At 52.3% G+C, this 14,684-nt stretch overlaps 1 protein-coding gene across 1 annotated transcript in view; it reads left to right on the top strand.

Annotated features, from left to right (window-relative positions):
- Window positions 1-10,369: 10,369 nt before the first annotated feature.
- The window catches only part of LOC135179716 (heparan sulfate glucosamine 3-O-sulfotransferase 3A1-like), a 44,798-nt gene continuing 40,483 nt past the window's right edge, over window positions 10,370-14,684 (top strand). The window contains exon 1 of the mRNA XM_064151772.1: window positions 10,370-11,243. Coding sequence (XP_064007842.1) covers window positions 10,681-11,243 — 563 coding nt within the window. The 5' untranslated portion in view covers window positions 10,370-10,680. The remainder of the gene's footprint in view (window positions 11,244-14,684) is intronic.

Raw genomic sequence — 14,684 nt, 5'->3', positions numbered from 1 at the left:
CCACTGCTGCTCAGCCACAACCCAGCCCCATCTCAAAGTTTCAGCCACTTATCCAGGCATGACCTCACCCTGTGTTGAAGAACAACCACCCCAGAGCTGGCAGCTGCTTCAGCATTGCCTCGCCGGAGCACAGGCTGCCTGAGGATGGGATGCAAAGAATACAGTATTCAGCCCAAACTCCTGGGGTGATGCAAGCAGACCAAATTTCCCATACAAGGCAGGAATCTGCGTCTCTCGTCCCCCTTGCAGCAGGAACTAATGCTCTGTTGCTGCTTTGCTTCCTTTTAAAGTGCTCTCCTCAGCCCAACAAAGCAAATAAGCAGAGCTGTCACCAGCTCCGCTCAGCCGGGAAGGAGCAGGAGCAGCAGCACAGGGTGTCCTGGGGAGGGGGGAGAAGCCCTTCCCCTCGCCAGCCCCCAAGGATTTGCCAGCTCTGGGGCTGGGTTTGCTGCTCTGCAGCATTGCCCCTCTCTGCTCTTGGTTACACCTTGGGGCTTGGTGTTTTCTGGGTGCTACATACACCCTGAGAACATCACAGGGCTCTGGGTTTAGGTCTGTTGCTGGACTAGTGGTCTCCAGATGTGGTTTCATCCATCCTGAGTAGGAGTGGGATGTTTCAAAGCAAATATGTTTTTAAATGTTGTTTGGATATGGTGCTTGGGGATAGGGTTTAGGGCTAATCTTGTAGTGTAAGGACTTGGGTGATCCTGAGAGGCTTTTTCCAATCAGAATGTTTCTGTGATTCTTTGAGAAGTAACAAAACTTAAGTTGATGCCTCAGCTTTCAACCCCACATGTACCATCACTGTACACAGGACAAGTTATCCCTTAAAACCTTCTGTGAAAGGAGAACCTCAAAGGCTTTACACCCATCCCTTCATCAGTGGGTATCTGTCTCCTCTTCCAGCACAGCTGCTCTGCCCCAGCCCATTGGAAACTTAATTCAACCCTCAATGCTCTCTAAACATTGTTTAATATCCAATGAAGTCAATCAAAAGACTTCCCTTAACTTCAGAGCAGCTCAGCTAAGTCTTTACAGAGAACCAAGGCTTTGTGTGCTCTCTCATGAGGAATGAGTTGAAACAGGACACAGAATCTTAGGACTGTTGAGGTTGGAAGAGACCTTTGCCATCAAGTCCTACCTGTTTCCTAGAGCTCACAATCCCATCACTGCTGATGAGCTGCTATCACTAAACTATGTCCCTCAGCACTACATCTACACATTTTAAATACTTCCAGGAATGGTAAATCCACCACCTCCCTGGGCAGCCTCAGATCCCTTGCTGGGAAGATATTTTTCCCAATGTCCAATCTGAACCTCCCCTGGCACAACTTGAGGCTGTTTCCCCTTATCCTGTCACTTGCTGCATGTGAGAAGAGACCAAGCCCCACCTCACTCAAACCTCCTTTTAAGGAGTCATAGGGGGTGTTGATGTCTCCCCTTGGCCTTCTCTTCTGAAGACTAAACAACCCCAGTTCCTTTAGCTGCTCTTCATTAGCCTTGTGCCCAGAGCCCTTCATCAGCTCAGTTGCTCTTCCATGGACACATTCTAGACACATCACAGTAACATCCAGTTTGGAAAAAGCCCTTTGGGATCACCAAGTCCAACCTAGAACCTTACTCTACAAGATTCACCCTAAACCATGTCCCTAAGCACCACATCCAAACAACCCTTAAATGCATCTAGGGGTGGTTACTCAACCACCTACTTGGGCAGCTCCTTCCAGTGTCCAACAATTCTTTCTGTGAAAAACTTTCTCCTAATATCATGAGCATGATATTATGCACACAAGCATGTGCAGCTCCCATCTCCAAACAGGAGGTACCTTGTCTTCAGTCCAGATCTTGGAGTCATTCTCTCCAGCTGGCCTGTCTATCCTGAACTGAGCAAACCTTCTGTCAAGGTCCAAAGAACAGAGATTAACAGTATCTCTGTCCAGAGGAGCAAGATCTGTTCTTGTGGATTTCCATGTTGTGGATTTAAGGTGCAAACCAGACCACATATCACCACAAAACTGTTTATTAAAGGATGAAGTTGGACAAAACAGGGGGAGAGAGAGAGAGAGATAAAGAGAAGAAGCAGGGAAGGAAAAGTGCTGGGATCATATTACCCTCAGTCACAGATTGGGGGGGAGAGAGAGACAGGTGTGTGGTCCAGGGATGCTCTTCTGTGGAGTTCATCAGGGGTTCTTCTGGTGGTGGTGCAGCTCTGGTGAAGGTCCACCCCTGGTGGTCTGGTGGAAGTGCACCCTTTTGGCAGGCAATCCTCCTGCCTTTTATACAGCTTTTTGCTCGGTGCCCAGGTGCAGCTCCCCAGGAAATCTTCCTGTGTATTCTCATGCATTCGCAGGTGTCCAGCACCACCGGGCTGTACTTGTCCATACCCTGAATACACTTAAGCCTTTTCTCTTCAAGGTAGCTGAGATAAGATGCAAGCATCCTGGGCACTCCAGCCAGGCTGAGGACCAGGAGTTTCCAAGGCATTGTCTGGTGATTTGCACCCCTGAGCTTTTTGGCCAAGCACCCAGTCTGAGTCCCCAAGTTAACAAAGGCAATCTTTATCTTTGCTGATGAACAAGAGAGAGGATTTAGACTCTCACACCTTCCCAAGTGCATCTTCACCAAAGTCAAACTTTCTCCACCAGACACAGCCAAAAGCACTTTTTTAATGGCAATGACAACAACAAAAGTATTTTATCCAGTGTTTGTAACCAGCCTTCCCTGCTGTGTTTCATGCAGAACCCTAAATAGGGGTTGGACTCAATGATGTCCTTGGGTCCCTTCCAACCCCTAACATCCTGGGATCCTAAATGTAGATTTAGGCTTTAATTTTCTCTAAGGAAAAAAGAAAAAAGGATTATTCTCCACTTTTAATTCTTTTTAAAATGAAGAATAATATGAAAAAGCACAAAAGGTATTTATTGTTGTTCCAGCCCATAGCCAGTCACAACTGTATCCATCCATGAAGCACAAATAAACCAAGACACAAACAGAGGTAATAAAAGAGACAAGTATCTGCTCCAAAAGCACTGAAGGAGCAGCAGGAGTGTAACTACTTCATGTTCCAGCTAATACAGCTGTCTGGAGTGATCCTCAGAAAGCTCTACCAGGGAGCAGTTTATGAGGTTTCCCTTGGAGAGCTCATGTAAATATTTGCCAGTGGTGACTGAGGAGTGCTGGGGAGGTGTCTGGTGTTCGCTTTGCCAGCCCAGCTAACAGCCCTGCTGTTTGGAGTGTCCATAGAATATATCCTGGGCTGTGGACGTGGAGGTGGAGACAAGACATGACATTATTATTCTCAGGATGTGCCCAGTGATGGGTTGCTCTAAGAGTGAATTTATTTATCCATGGATGAGAGATGCAGATTGCAGAATGGTTTGGTTGGAAGGAACCTTTAAAGCTCATCCAGTCCAACCCACTTCAGTCAGCAGGGACATCTGCAACTAGAGCAGGTTGCTCATGGCCCCAAATAACCTGACCTGAAACAGTGCCAGCCAAGGGGCATCTACCACTTCTCTGGGCAACCTGGGACAGAGTCACATCACCCTCAGCATGAAAAGTGTCTTTCTTCTCTCCACTCTGAATCTCTCTCTTTTAGTTTCAAACCATCACCTATCACAACAGGCCCTGCTCAAAATTCTGTCCCCAGCTTTCATTTTGGCCTCTTGAAGCACTGAAAGGCCACCAGAGTATCTCCCTGGCACCTTCCATTTTCCATGCTGAACAATTCTCCAGATCTCCCAGCCTGGCCTCACACCAGAGGGGTTCACATCGTTGCTGCAGCCTCCTCTGGCCCTGCTCCAGTAGGTCCATGTCTGTGCTGTGGACTCCAGAGCTGGGTGCAACACTGCAGGGGGGGGTCAGCAGAGCAGATCAGAGGGGCTGAATGCCCTCCTCACAGAAGGAGCCAGGGGCCAGGGTGAGCAGGCACCCAACTGAGCATCTTAGCAAAACACCAAGGCTGCCAAACTCACCCTGCTTGACTCCAAGCCTCCCAGACTGTTCCACCACCATAGCAGCCAGCAGTAGTAGGTCACCAAAATCACAACTGGCAGATGTGGCTTAAGTAAAGAGGGGAGAGGCGTGATGGGTCCCATGAGTCCTAGAGGGTCTGTAGCCCATGCCAGTCTGTAGGAAACAGTGATGCAGCTGCTTTCATGGGAGGCTGAGCTGTTAATGAGCTGTGGAAGCCCTCCAGATAAATCATCATCCTGTATATCTCTGGGAAGGACAAGCAGGAATCATTTAACCCTCAGCCCTTTTGCCCCCTAGATTATATCGCACATGACAAAGCATCTTGTTCAGGCCATGCTCTCCCCTCCTCCATGGTAGAGGCATCACCCTGAGCACAGTGATGGCCATGGAGGGAAGGGCAGGTCCAGAAATCAGGACCCTGCCTGGAGCAGCTAGGCAGCCGCTGCTGGCAGCGCTGAGCTCCCGTCATGGCTTTGAATCCCATTCAGTCTCCTCTTACTGGTTCTTATTAATTCATGCTCCTGGTATGAGGCCTCCCAGATGTCCTTGCATCTTGTGCCAGCTCTCTAATCAAGTTGGCCTGTTCTCCATCCTCTCTGGGCAGGAGGTATCAGATACAAGGTGGACAGAGTGGCACAGCCCGAAAGCAGGTGCACAGACACGTAGCCTCCTACCTCAGGCAAAACTTTCCACTCACAGGTCTGCTTGTTTTTTGGGTGCAGGCATCACATATTCTGCAAGAGGCCAGGTCATTTGGTCAGGTTAAGTAAGTGCTGGCTGAAAAGAATCCCTCAGGTTTATTTTGTTTTACTATTATTATCTTTTTCTAGCCTACATGATATGTCCTGTAGATACCCTTGTGCTTCAAAATCAATAATGTTACAAACAACAGGAAAATCCTGCCCCTACATTTGTAGTGTCCATGGCTCAGTGTTTCAGGATACCTTCTCAGCAAAACTCCCAATGCTAGAGACACTGCCTGGCTCTCTGACATGTATTTAGTGGCCGTGGTGGTCTCAGGTTGAAGGCTGCACTCGATGATTTTAAAGGTGTTCTCCAACTGAAACAATTCTATGGTTCTATGTCTTTGTCACCTGCCCCTACCTGCTCAGCCCTGTGGTGATGCTCCACGAGGATGCAGTTCCCATATCCAGTGCTCACGGAGCCACCACCACCGTCCTGTGCAACCTCTCCAATATGCTGCACCTAATGAGGGCTTGGCAGAAGGACCACAGTTCCTCCTTTAATAATACAGGAGCCTTCTGGTGGAGCCATGGAGCCTGGATGTGCTGGGTGTGCATCCACACCTGTTCTGCCTCTAAAAGCCCAGTGGAGCCTTCTGGTGGAGCTTGATTGTGCTGAGTGTGCATCTACACCTTTTCTCCTCAAGAAGTCTGGTGGAACCTACTGGTGGAGCTCGGCTGTGCTGGGTGTGCATCCACACCTGTTCTGCCTCAAAAAGCCCAGTGGAGCCAGAATGCACCCAGGAGCCACAGCACACTGGGATGAGGCCAGCAACTGTGGCCCTCCTGCTGCCACTGCCAGCCCAGGGTTGTGGGCAGCAGCATCCTTAGCACCTCGAGCTCACTCCAGGGCACGTCCCGACAGCCTTCCCTTCTCCACACCTCAGCAACTCCCAGTCCTGCCAGCTCTCAAGGACAAGGCATGTCCCTACAACCCGAAGGCAAAAAGTCCTTGAACTTTCTGTGTGATTTCAGGGCGGGGGGTGGGGGGTGGGGGTTGGGGAGAAGCCCAGAAGATTACGGGGATCAATAGAGGATTTGGGTAGAACAGGACCTGCCATTGACTCCTCAGGGCTCTCAGCCCCTCTGCTGCTGCTGGCCTGTCCCCAGCAGCTATTGTTCCCATTCACTTTAGATGAAGAGGCTTTTATTGTAGAAGCCCATGCGAGGTCACATTGCCCCTCGGTTATCAATCTGTTCCTCTCTCCTCTGTCCCATACTCCATCTCCCGGCTACAATGGGATGTTTTCTTCTGCAGCAGCTTCCTGACAGGCAGCAGCTCTCTTTGCCTTCAGGCCTTACAATCACTTGTCAAGCTGTGCTAGCCTCAGGCTCCCCGGTCCCTTTTCCACCACACTCCCAGTTTAACCCCTGATCCCATTTATGCTACGGGTCACTGGGAAAGGGGGGAAAATCCAGCTGTCCTGGTGGGGCTGGTGCAGGCTGTGTGTGCATGAGGCATCCGAGCTGGAAGCCTTCCACATTCCCTGTTGCATGGGAGCACCTGGAAACATCAGATGGTGGAAGCAAAGCCATCCACTCCTGCTTGCCAAAGCAGCAGTAGATTTGGGCTGCTGAGGTCAAGCCTTTGCAGACTAACTTGCCAAAGGGCACTCCTGGTAAGCAGATCTGTTCCTTTGGTGTCCCATGAAGGGATTCCCAAAGAAAGATATTCTAAACCAACCCATTTGGAATAGGAAATCTTGCTAATGAGCTGTTGCTGGTGGTGGAGGGGGGATTTTGGCACCAGCCCTGCTTGCTCCCATAACTAGCACCAGCAGCAGAGCACTCCAAGGAGAGGGGAGGCAAGCAGTGAAATAATAAATAGATAAAAAGAGAAAGGAAAATTGGTAAGGAACAAGTGCAAACAGGATCGTGGAGCAGAGCCTGCCAGGACCATCCCCAGGCTGAGCCCATGCCAGCAGCAGGGCTGGTGCCAGGGAGCCATGAGTCACGGGCACAATTTGAAGCCCTGCGAGCTGGGATGGCCACACTTGCCTCTGCCCTGCCAGCCTGTTAGGGAGGGTGATGGCATGTTGCCATACCCACCACGGCACCCAGAGCTCCCTTGGGCCTCAAGGGATTCCAGCACACTGAGGCACCACAATGGGATGTGGGAAAGGCACACCGATGCCCACAGTGGGCTGTAGTGCAAGGCTTTGGAATAGGCAGATCCATCCACATGGAGGAAATTTAAGCAGAGAAGAGAGAAGCTGCACTGAAGATATTAACTCAGTTGTGTAAGAGGCTGAGTAAAGGGAAAGCACCTTTTGCTCCAAGCCTCTAAGTCATTAAAACCTCACCACATTATCCCTCAGAAAGGTTACTTTTGCATTAAGGTTAAACCAGATAAGAGGTGTGCAGTCTCAGGACTTGATGTCATGATGTCAGCCACCCAATTTTTCTGGGTTTGGAGTGCATGGCTCACCAAAGGGACCAAACCAATCTCATCCCAAAATAGGGACAAACCCACTCTGCTAATGGAACCTCATATCACAGAATCACAGAATGCCAGAGGCTGGAAGGGACCTCAGAAGCTCATCCAGTCCAACCCCACTGCCAGAGCAGGATCTCCCATTCTGGGCCCCTCAATTCAAGAAAGATGTTGAGGTGCTGGAACGTGTCCAGAGAAGGGCAACAAAGCTGGTGAGGGGCCTGGAGCACAAATCCTATGAGGAGAGGTTGAGGGAGCTGGGCCTGTTTAGCCTGGAGAAGAGGAGGCTCAGGGGTGATCTTATTACTGTCTACAACTACCTGAAGGGGCATTGTAGCCAGGTGGGGGGTGGCCTCTTCTCCCAGGTAACCAGCAATAGAACAAAGGGACACAGTCTCAAGTTGTGCCAGGGTAGGTATAGGCTGGATGTTAGGAAGAAGTTCTTCACAGAGAGAGTGATTTCCCATTGGAATGGGCTGCCCAGGGAGGTGGTGGAGGCACCGTCCCTGGGGGTCTTCAAGAAAAGCCTGGATGAGGCACTTAGTGCCATGGTCTAGTTGATTGGTTAGGGCTGGGTGATAGGTTGGACTAGATGATCTTGGAGGTCTCTTCCAACCTGGTTGATTCTATGATTCTATGATTCTATAAACAGGAATGCATCCAGGCAGGATTTGAACATCTCCAGAGAGGGAGATATTTGCAGATGTATAGGCAGAGTTCACAGCAATGTGAGGTACAGAGAAGAGAAGCTATCCCCTGGTTTATTTCCACCTTCCTTCTTGTGGAGTGGTTGCTGGCTGTCGGAGCCAGCAGAAGCTTGAGCCCCAGTAAGCAGAACCATGAGTCAGGCTCTGAAAAATAAAAAATCATAAGTGCCTTAAATATCCTAAGGCTCTTTTAGACACAGACAGATTTGGCTTTCTGCTTTCCAGATAGGCTCTGGTCATACTTCCCATTTCAAGCTGAGATTCTCACCAATATTTTCAGGTTAAAAATAACTAACTAACTAACTAAAGCAAACCACAAACAAAACCCAAACAAAAGCAGCAAAGACAAGTCCTGTGATAGGACCACAGATGAGGCTCACACACCGTCCCACCACGCTCCTGTGCTTCTCTCCTCTTGTTTTCTCTGCTTGAAGTGACCATTTATTCAAAGAGAAAAAGCAGCTTTGTTCTAAGGGCCTAGGAGAAAAGTGCCGTAATAACCAGCATAAAGGAGTCAAAGCACTTTGCATTGATCCAGCTCCTTCTGCAGGGCCCACTCCAAAGCCCATTGATGTCAGCAAAGTCTTTTCTCTGACTTCAATGAGCTGAGGATCAGAGCTCAGATTTATAAAGGCATTTAGGTTCCTAATGATGTAAGTAGTTGCCTAGAGGTGTTAGGGGCCTAACCTGCTTACAGCCTTTTGTAAATCACACCAGGCATCTATTTACACATCCAAGCACTGAAATACCTGCAACGCTACAGTATCCTGAAGTCACCAAACAGAGCGGGTTGGAACTACGCTCCCTGATGAGAGATGAAGTGATCTGGCTGTGCCGCAGCTGGGGTGGGTATGGGCTGAGGAAATCCATACATTCAAGAGAAGTATTGCTGTTTAGAGAGGAAAAATGTCACCAAGTTGGGAGAAGATCTACTAGAATAACTCATTACAAATAACATTTGTTATTAATTTGAGCCTGTTTACTATTTGGAAACACATTTTTATTAGGCAGCCAGCTCTGCAGATGGCTGATTGTTATTCATTGCAATTTCCTTCCCCCCCCTCCCCACCCCCCCACCTTCCTCTTTTCATTGAATAATTTGTGGATACACCAGCTTTATTTCCAGAAAGTTGAAGTTTAATTCCTCAGCTAGGTCCACACTAAACAGAAAGAAAGAAAGGGGGGGAGGGGGAGGGGAACCCAAAACAAAACAGATCTAAGTCAAGTGTTTCATGTGCAAGTTTGTTTAAAAATTCTATAATCTATGACAAACATTTCAAATTAAAAGGGCATTCCCACAGGCAATGAAATAATGAAGCCCTTAGAATCAGGCAGCCGAGGCATGAAGCTGATAGCTATTTCCACATTTTATATGCTCTCCAAGGAGGAGAGCAAATTCGGAGTGCAACAGTGTGTTGTGTTTGTAGATATGTCCTACCAACCGCGGGCCAGATTCTGCACTCAGCCTCCGGGTGGCTTGGTGGAGTGAGCAGGGAAAAGTCTAATTTCGGGTCTTTCTGTGCTGTGATCAGTCCAGTTCTTAGTGCAACTGCTGGCTGCAATCCTGCAAGCGTGTCTTACACCCATGTCAGTGGTTTTCACTGGTTGTAAGGAGGGACTTGTTCGGCCATGTAAAGGCATTTGTGCGTGTAGGGGTGGGTACGGTCGCTGGGCAAAGAGGGGATTTGGTCAGGTGCCAGTGGGATAGGGAAAGGCATAGTGCAAAAACCAGAGTGAGTGGACAGAGAGGTGGACAGAGTGTGGTCAGACGCTGTGGTCTCGTCATACTGCACACCCTTAATGGAAAAGTCCTGAGGAGCTGCTGGCCAAACGAGCCTGTCTGCTGACAGTGGGGTGGATTTCCCACTGCGGCTTCAGTGGGCAGCTGGAAAGTAAGTCAGCGTCTGCAGATAAGCCGTGGAGGATCGAAATCTCCTCTCTGCCCCACGGGGCGTCCCCGTACCCGTCGGGACAGCCTCCGTGGCATCCCCACATCTCTCTACCTTCCGGGTACCCCTCTAGCCCCCGGGATATTCCCCTGGCACAGCCTCATGGGCATCTTCGCATCACTCTGACCCTCGGACACTCTTCTGAACATCTCTATAACCCTCCAGGACACCTGTGCACCCCCAGGGACAATCTTTGGGGCATCCCAGCATCCTTCTACCTCCTGGTACAAGCTCTGGGGCATCGTCGCATCTCCGCACCCCGCAGGACATCCTCCAGGGCACAGCTCTATCCTCCAGAACAACCGCCCGGGGCATCCCCGCACGCCCCCGGGACGACGTCCGGGGCATCCCCGCATCCTTCTGCCTCCCCGGGATATCCTCCCGGGGCACCCTTGCACCCCGCTCCCCGTGAAGGCTCTAGGAAGAAGCTTCCCCACTTCCTCCCTCCCCTGTCCGCACCCCTGGGCTCCGCCGGGACCGGTCCGGGGGCGGCCCTGCCCCCCGCCCCCGCCGCGCCATTGGCTCGCCCCGCCCGCCCCGCTCCGCCCCGCTCCCGGCGATGTCTCCGCCGAAGTTTGCGGCGGTGGCCGCCGCACGTGGGAGCCCCGCACCGAGCCCCCGGCACAGGCGGGTTCCCGGCGTCGCTTCCCGGAGCGGCAGCAGGGGTAGGAGGCGACGGCAGCTTCCCCCCGCTTCCCTATCTACCCTACAAAGGGGGGATGCCCCCCTGAAGCACCGCCGCGGCCTGGCCCCCGCGCTGGGGATGCGGCAGTGCGCAGCCCCCCGCCACCGCGGAGCGCTGCGCGGAGGGGCCGCGCCGGGGGGCGGCCGCGGAGCATGGCCAAGGAGCCTGGCAGCCGCCTCGGGGTAGCATGGCCGTGAGCGCGGCGGCCCCCCCCGCCGCCGAGCCGCTGCCCCGCAGCATCTTCAAGAAGTTCCTGGTGATGCTCTGCTCCCTCCTTATGTCCCTCTACGTCTTTTACTGCCTGGCCGATCGCTGCCAGACCCTGCCCGGACCCATCATCGCCGCCGGTGCCGCCTCGGAGGAGGAGGAGGGTGGCGGCGGTGGGTACCTGGGGGGTTCGGCCGAGTTTCCCCCTTGGCAGGCGGCGGCGGCTCGGCGGAAGCGGCTCCTGCAGCGGCTTAAGCAGCAGCAGCGGCGGCGCCGGCAAGAGGCGGCGCCGGGCGAAAAGATGCCGGCCGGGGGCGGTGGGAACCGAGCCGGCGGCTCGGGCGGGGGTGGCACTGCTGGGACCCTGACGCTGCTGCTGGGCGAGGGCACGAAGCGGCTGCCTCAGGCCATCATCATCGGCGTGAAGAAGGGTGGAACGAGGGCGCTTCTGGAGTTCCTGCGGGTACACCCCGATGTTCGCGCAGTCGGTGCGGAGCCCCACTTCTTCGACCGCAACTACGAGCGGGGACTCTCCTGGTACAGGTACGGGACAGCCTGGGGCGGGCGGCGGCGGAGCCAGGGCCGTGGCCGAGCCGGCAGTGCCCCCCGCTGGCCACCGAGCCCCTCCGCCCCTCCCCGACCCCCAAACCTTCCTCCCCTCTCCTAGCCCCCTGGTTGCTCCTCGAAACCTCATTCCCGCTCCCCCGACCCACCCGACGGTCTTTTTCTCACTCCCCAAATGCCCCATCTCCTTTCCTCTTGTTTCCCGGTTCCTCATCCCCTCTCTCCATCCATTCTCCCTTTCCTGCTCCCAGATCCTTCAATCCCTCTTTCTCTCTCCGCATCTTCTTCACTGCCGCCCCGTCCCCTAATCCCCCCACCTCCCATCCTCCTTCTTGCTCCCCAACACCATATCCACTGATCTCTTCCCCCACCCTACTACCGAATGCATTCCCTTGCCCCGATGCTAAGAGACCCCCGAGGACAGCTCCCTGCACCCTGGAGTGCTGCCTATGGGGAGGAGTGGGGGGGAAGTTCGGAGAGCAGTAGGTGCCTCCATGCCCTAGGCACTGTGCGGGGATGCTGAGGCAGAGCTAACCCCTTCTGAGGAGCCCTCCCCTCCCCCCCAACACCTTGCTACTCCCCGACTTTGGGTGGGGGTGTGTGTGTTGTAAAAACCTGTGGTTCATCTGAGCCCCTAAGCCAAGCTCCCCACGTAGCCCCGGGTGCTTTCCTTTGCAGAGCAGGGTATCATCGCCTCCAGTAGCTCCCAGCCCAGAGATGCAGCTTTTAAAAGCAGCTTATTCTGTGTTTGTGAGGAGAAAAAAAAACTCTTATCCCCCAATTTCCTATACAAATGTTGCAGCAGCCCTTTAAGGAACAGCCCAAAATGTCAGTTCCACACATTCACCTTGCCTAAGAAGCAACAAAAAGGCAGATGAGGTTCTTCTTGTGGTTAATTAGTCTTTCGTTAAGGCAAAGAAAAGGGGATCCCCTTTCAAACGAGATGGTGAACTCCAAAGGCAGGATTCTCACTGGTAGTGTTCAGGTGTTTTCCTGGTGTGTTTTAAAGTTACCAGCGGAGCATCTTCTGGCAGGTTCTGATGGAAAAGGACTGGTTGGGGCGGGGGTAAAACTGCTCTTTTTTGCAGAGCGTGCATCTGTCTTTGTGTCTTTCTTGAGAGAACAGGGGGGGGAAGGAGAGAATTTTGGGTACCCCTGGAGCTCGTTTTGCTTTCCCAGCTCATAGCAGAGAGGAGAGGCTGATTTTTGGCTGCGCTTGCAGTGACAGTATGGAACTGTGGAGTAGGATAGTACTGACAGTCCGAGTGTTTGTGTAGAAGTCCTAACACGTGGAAGCGGCGAAGCTTCCTCCTGTACCCGCCGGTGTCAGGAGCGCTCCGGGTGGTTTATTTTCTTGCAGGCAGCAGAGTGTGGGTTCTCCAAGAAGAAAGATTTCCTTTCGTGTGGGCTGGAGCTGTCTACAGAATTATATTTTTAGTGCGCGCTTATCCAATTTCCACATGCTGACCCTCTCTATCAGAAAGGAAACATTAAAAACGGATCTGAAAAACCTCAAGAACTTTCATCAAGGCTTGACTTTGAAAAATAAACACATGGCTGTGGGGTGGCATCGGCTGGAATTTATGGTGGCTATGCAGAAAAGCTCATTTATCAAGGATGCTCTCGAATGAAGCCTCGAGGAGCAGATGGTGGTGGGATAGACTCGCTGGCTGGAAAGGGTGCCTGAGCCAGGAGTGCAGACCTAGGCAGAGGAGAAGCCATGGGCAGTTGGGGCATAGCACAGTCCTCAGTGGAGGGGATTTGATTACCCAGGGGTTTGGTCGTGATCTTGCAGCTCTTCGCTCGTTGGAGGTGCTCCCCGCGGGCTGTTTGTGTAATCATCGTGTTTTAGCACTGGCTACATGAGCTCTGCCATTAATTGCTGCAGTTTGTTTGTTCTGGTATTTGATGTACTGAATTTAATTTTTTTTTTTTTAATTATTATTCTTTTTTATTAGCCCAGTGGAGGCTGAGGTACAGTGAATTCTTTGTACAGGATTATTCCTTTGAGACCTAATCTTGCTGCCTTTGCTTGTGTGAGTAATTTTTACTACCACACGGAGTCCCAGAGTGATGGCAGAGCTGTGGTGTCAGCCTGCTGGTAACCAGTTACCAGCTGGTTATAAATACTCATTTACTATATATAATATATGTCTCCCTCCATGGGTTTGCTGCAACCTTTGATGAGGGTTCAGTGCTGGGGAAATGGCCAGATGTTTGCCAGGGGTTCTGAGTTCTTATCTGTGGCATCAGAGGCTTGGGTTTCACGTGCGTTGCTGTTTCCCAGCAGGCAGACTAAACAGCATCATTACAAGGTATAAACACTTGGGTTTGCTTTCAGCGCCCGCAGGAAGCCGGCGCGGGCAGCGACCGCCCCGGCCAAGGGAACGAAGAGCTCCTGGCTCTCTGCAGCAACATGGGCTTGCATCAGCCTTCGTGCTGATGGTCACTGCTGCTGTCCCTGGAGCGCAGAGTTGAGCCGTCACAAGGATGCCACCTCAGGAGTGTGGCAGGGCGTCTGTAGGGTCTTTGGGCACAAGTGGGGTTTTCCTCCTGGAAACAAAAGAGCAGCTCCAGTAACTGCTGCTTGTTACGGCGTGAACGTGGATCGATGGAGCGGAGCTGCGGCTGCAGCAGCAGGATGCTGCTGCTGGAGCAGCTGCTGTGGTACTTGCAGGACAGCAGCTAGTGGGGCATGGGCTGGGTAGGTAAAAGCCCTGTCACCTCCTAGGGTGTCGCAAATGCCCCAACTGCTGTCTGTTCAGTCGGGTGGAATAATGACGGGGCTCTCACAGAGTAAAAAAGGCAGTGGTCCTGACAGGGGCTGCTTTCGGGTTAATTTGGTAGGGGTGACACCTCCGTGCGTGCTCATAGCTGGGTTGGCTATTGAGGAGGCTGTGTGCCCAGAGCAGCTTTCCCTGTTCCACGTTTACGAGCCCTCCCTTTGCTCGGGGACAAAAGGAGAGAGGGGGCAGCCCACAATACTGGCATTGACTTCCCAGCACAGGGATCTCAGCTCCAGCACAGGGATCTCCAGCCCTGAACAAGGCTATTGAGGCTGCAGAGTTCAATAGCAGGTGAGCAGGGGCTTTAACAGAGCTCAACTGCCACCCCCTACCCCAAAGAGGGCTGGAGAAAACCCCTCAGGAGGGCAGACAAGTGTGGGGGGGGTGGGGGGTTGGGGGGAAGCAAATGTCTGGCTTTAAAAGAGAAAATCTCTGTGTTTGTGGGTGATGCTGTGAGCCTGGCTGGTTCCCTCTGATCCTTTGTTAGTCTGGCACTGATTGAGCTGCCTGTTGGAATGTCATTATGCTGTCACTCACCCCGGGAACATTTATTTCATATGTTTTAATCTCCCTGCCGCTGGAGCACCGATGCCAATGTCACTCGAGCGGAGCCAAGCTAATGTCATTAGATTAC

Source organism: Pogoniulus pusillus, chromosome 11 (genome assembly GCF_015220805.1).
Source record: "Pogoniulus pusillus isolate bPogPus1 chromosome 11, bPogPus1.pri, whole genome shotgun sequence".
NCBI classification, from domain to species: Eukaryota; Metazoa; Chordata; class Aves; order Piciformes; family Lybiidae; genus Pogoniulus; species Pogoniulus pusillus.
Note: the sequence above shows the minus strand (reverse complement) of the source record. Positions and strands in the feature narration are given on the sequence as shown.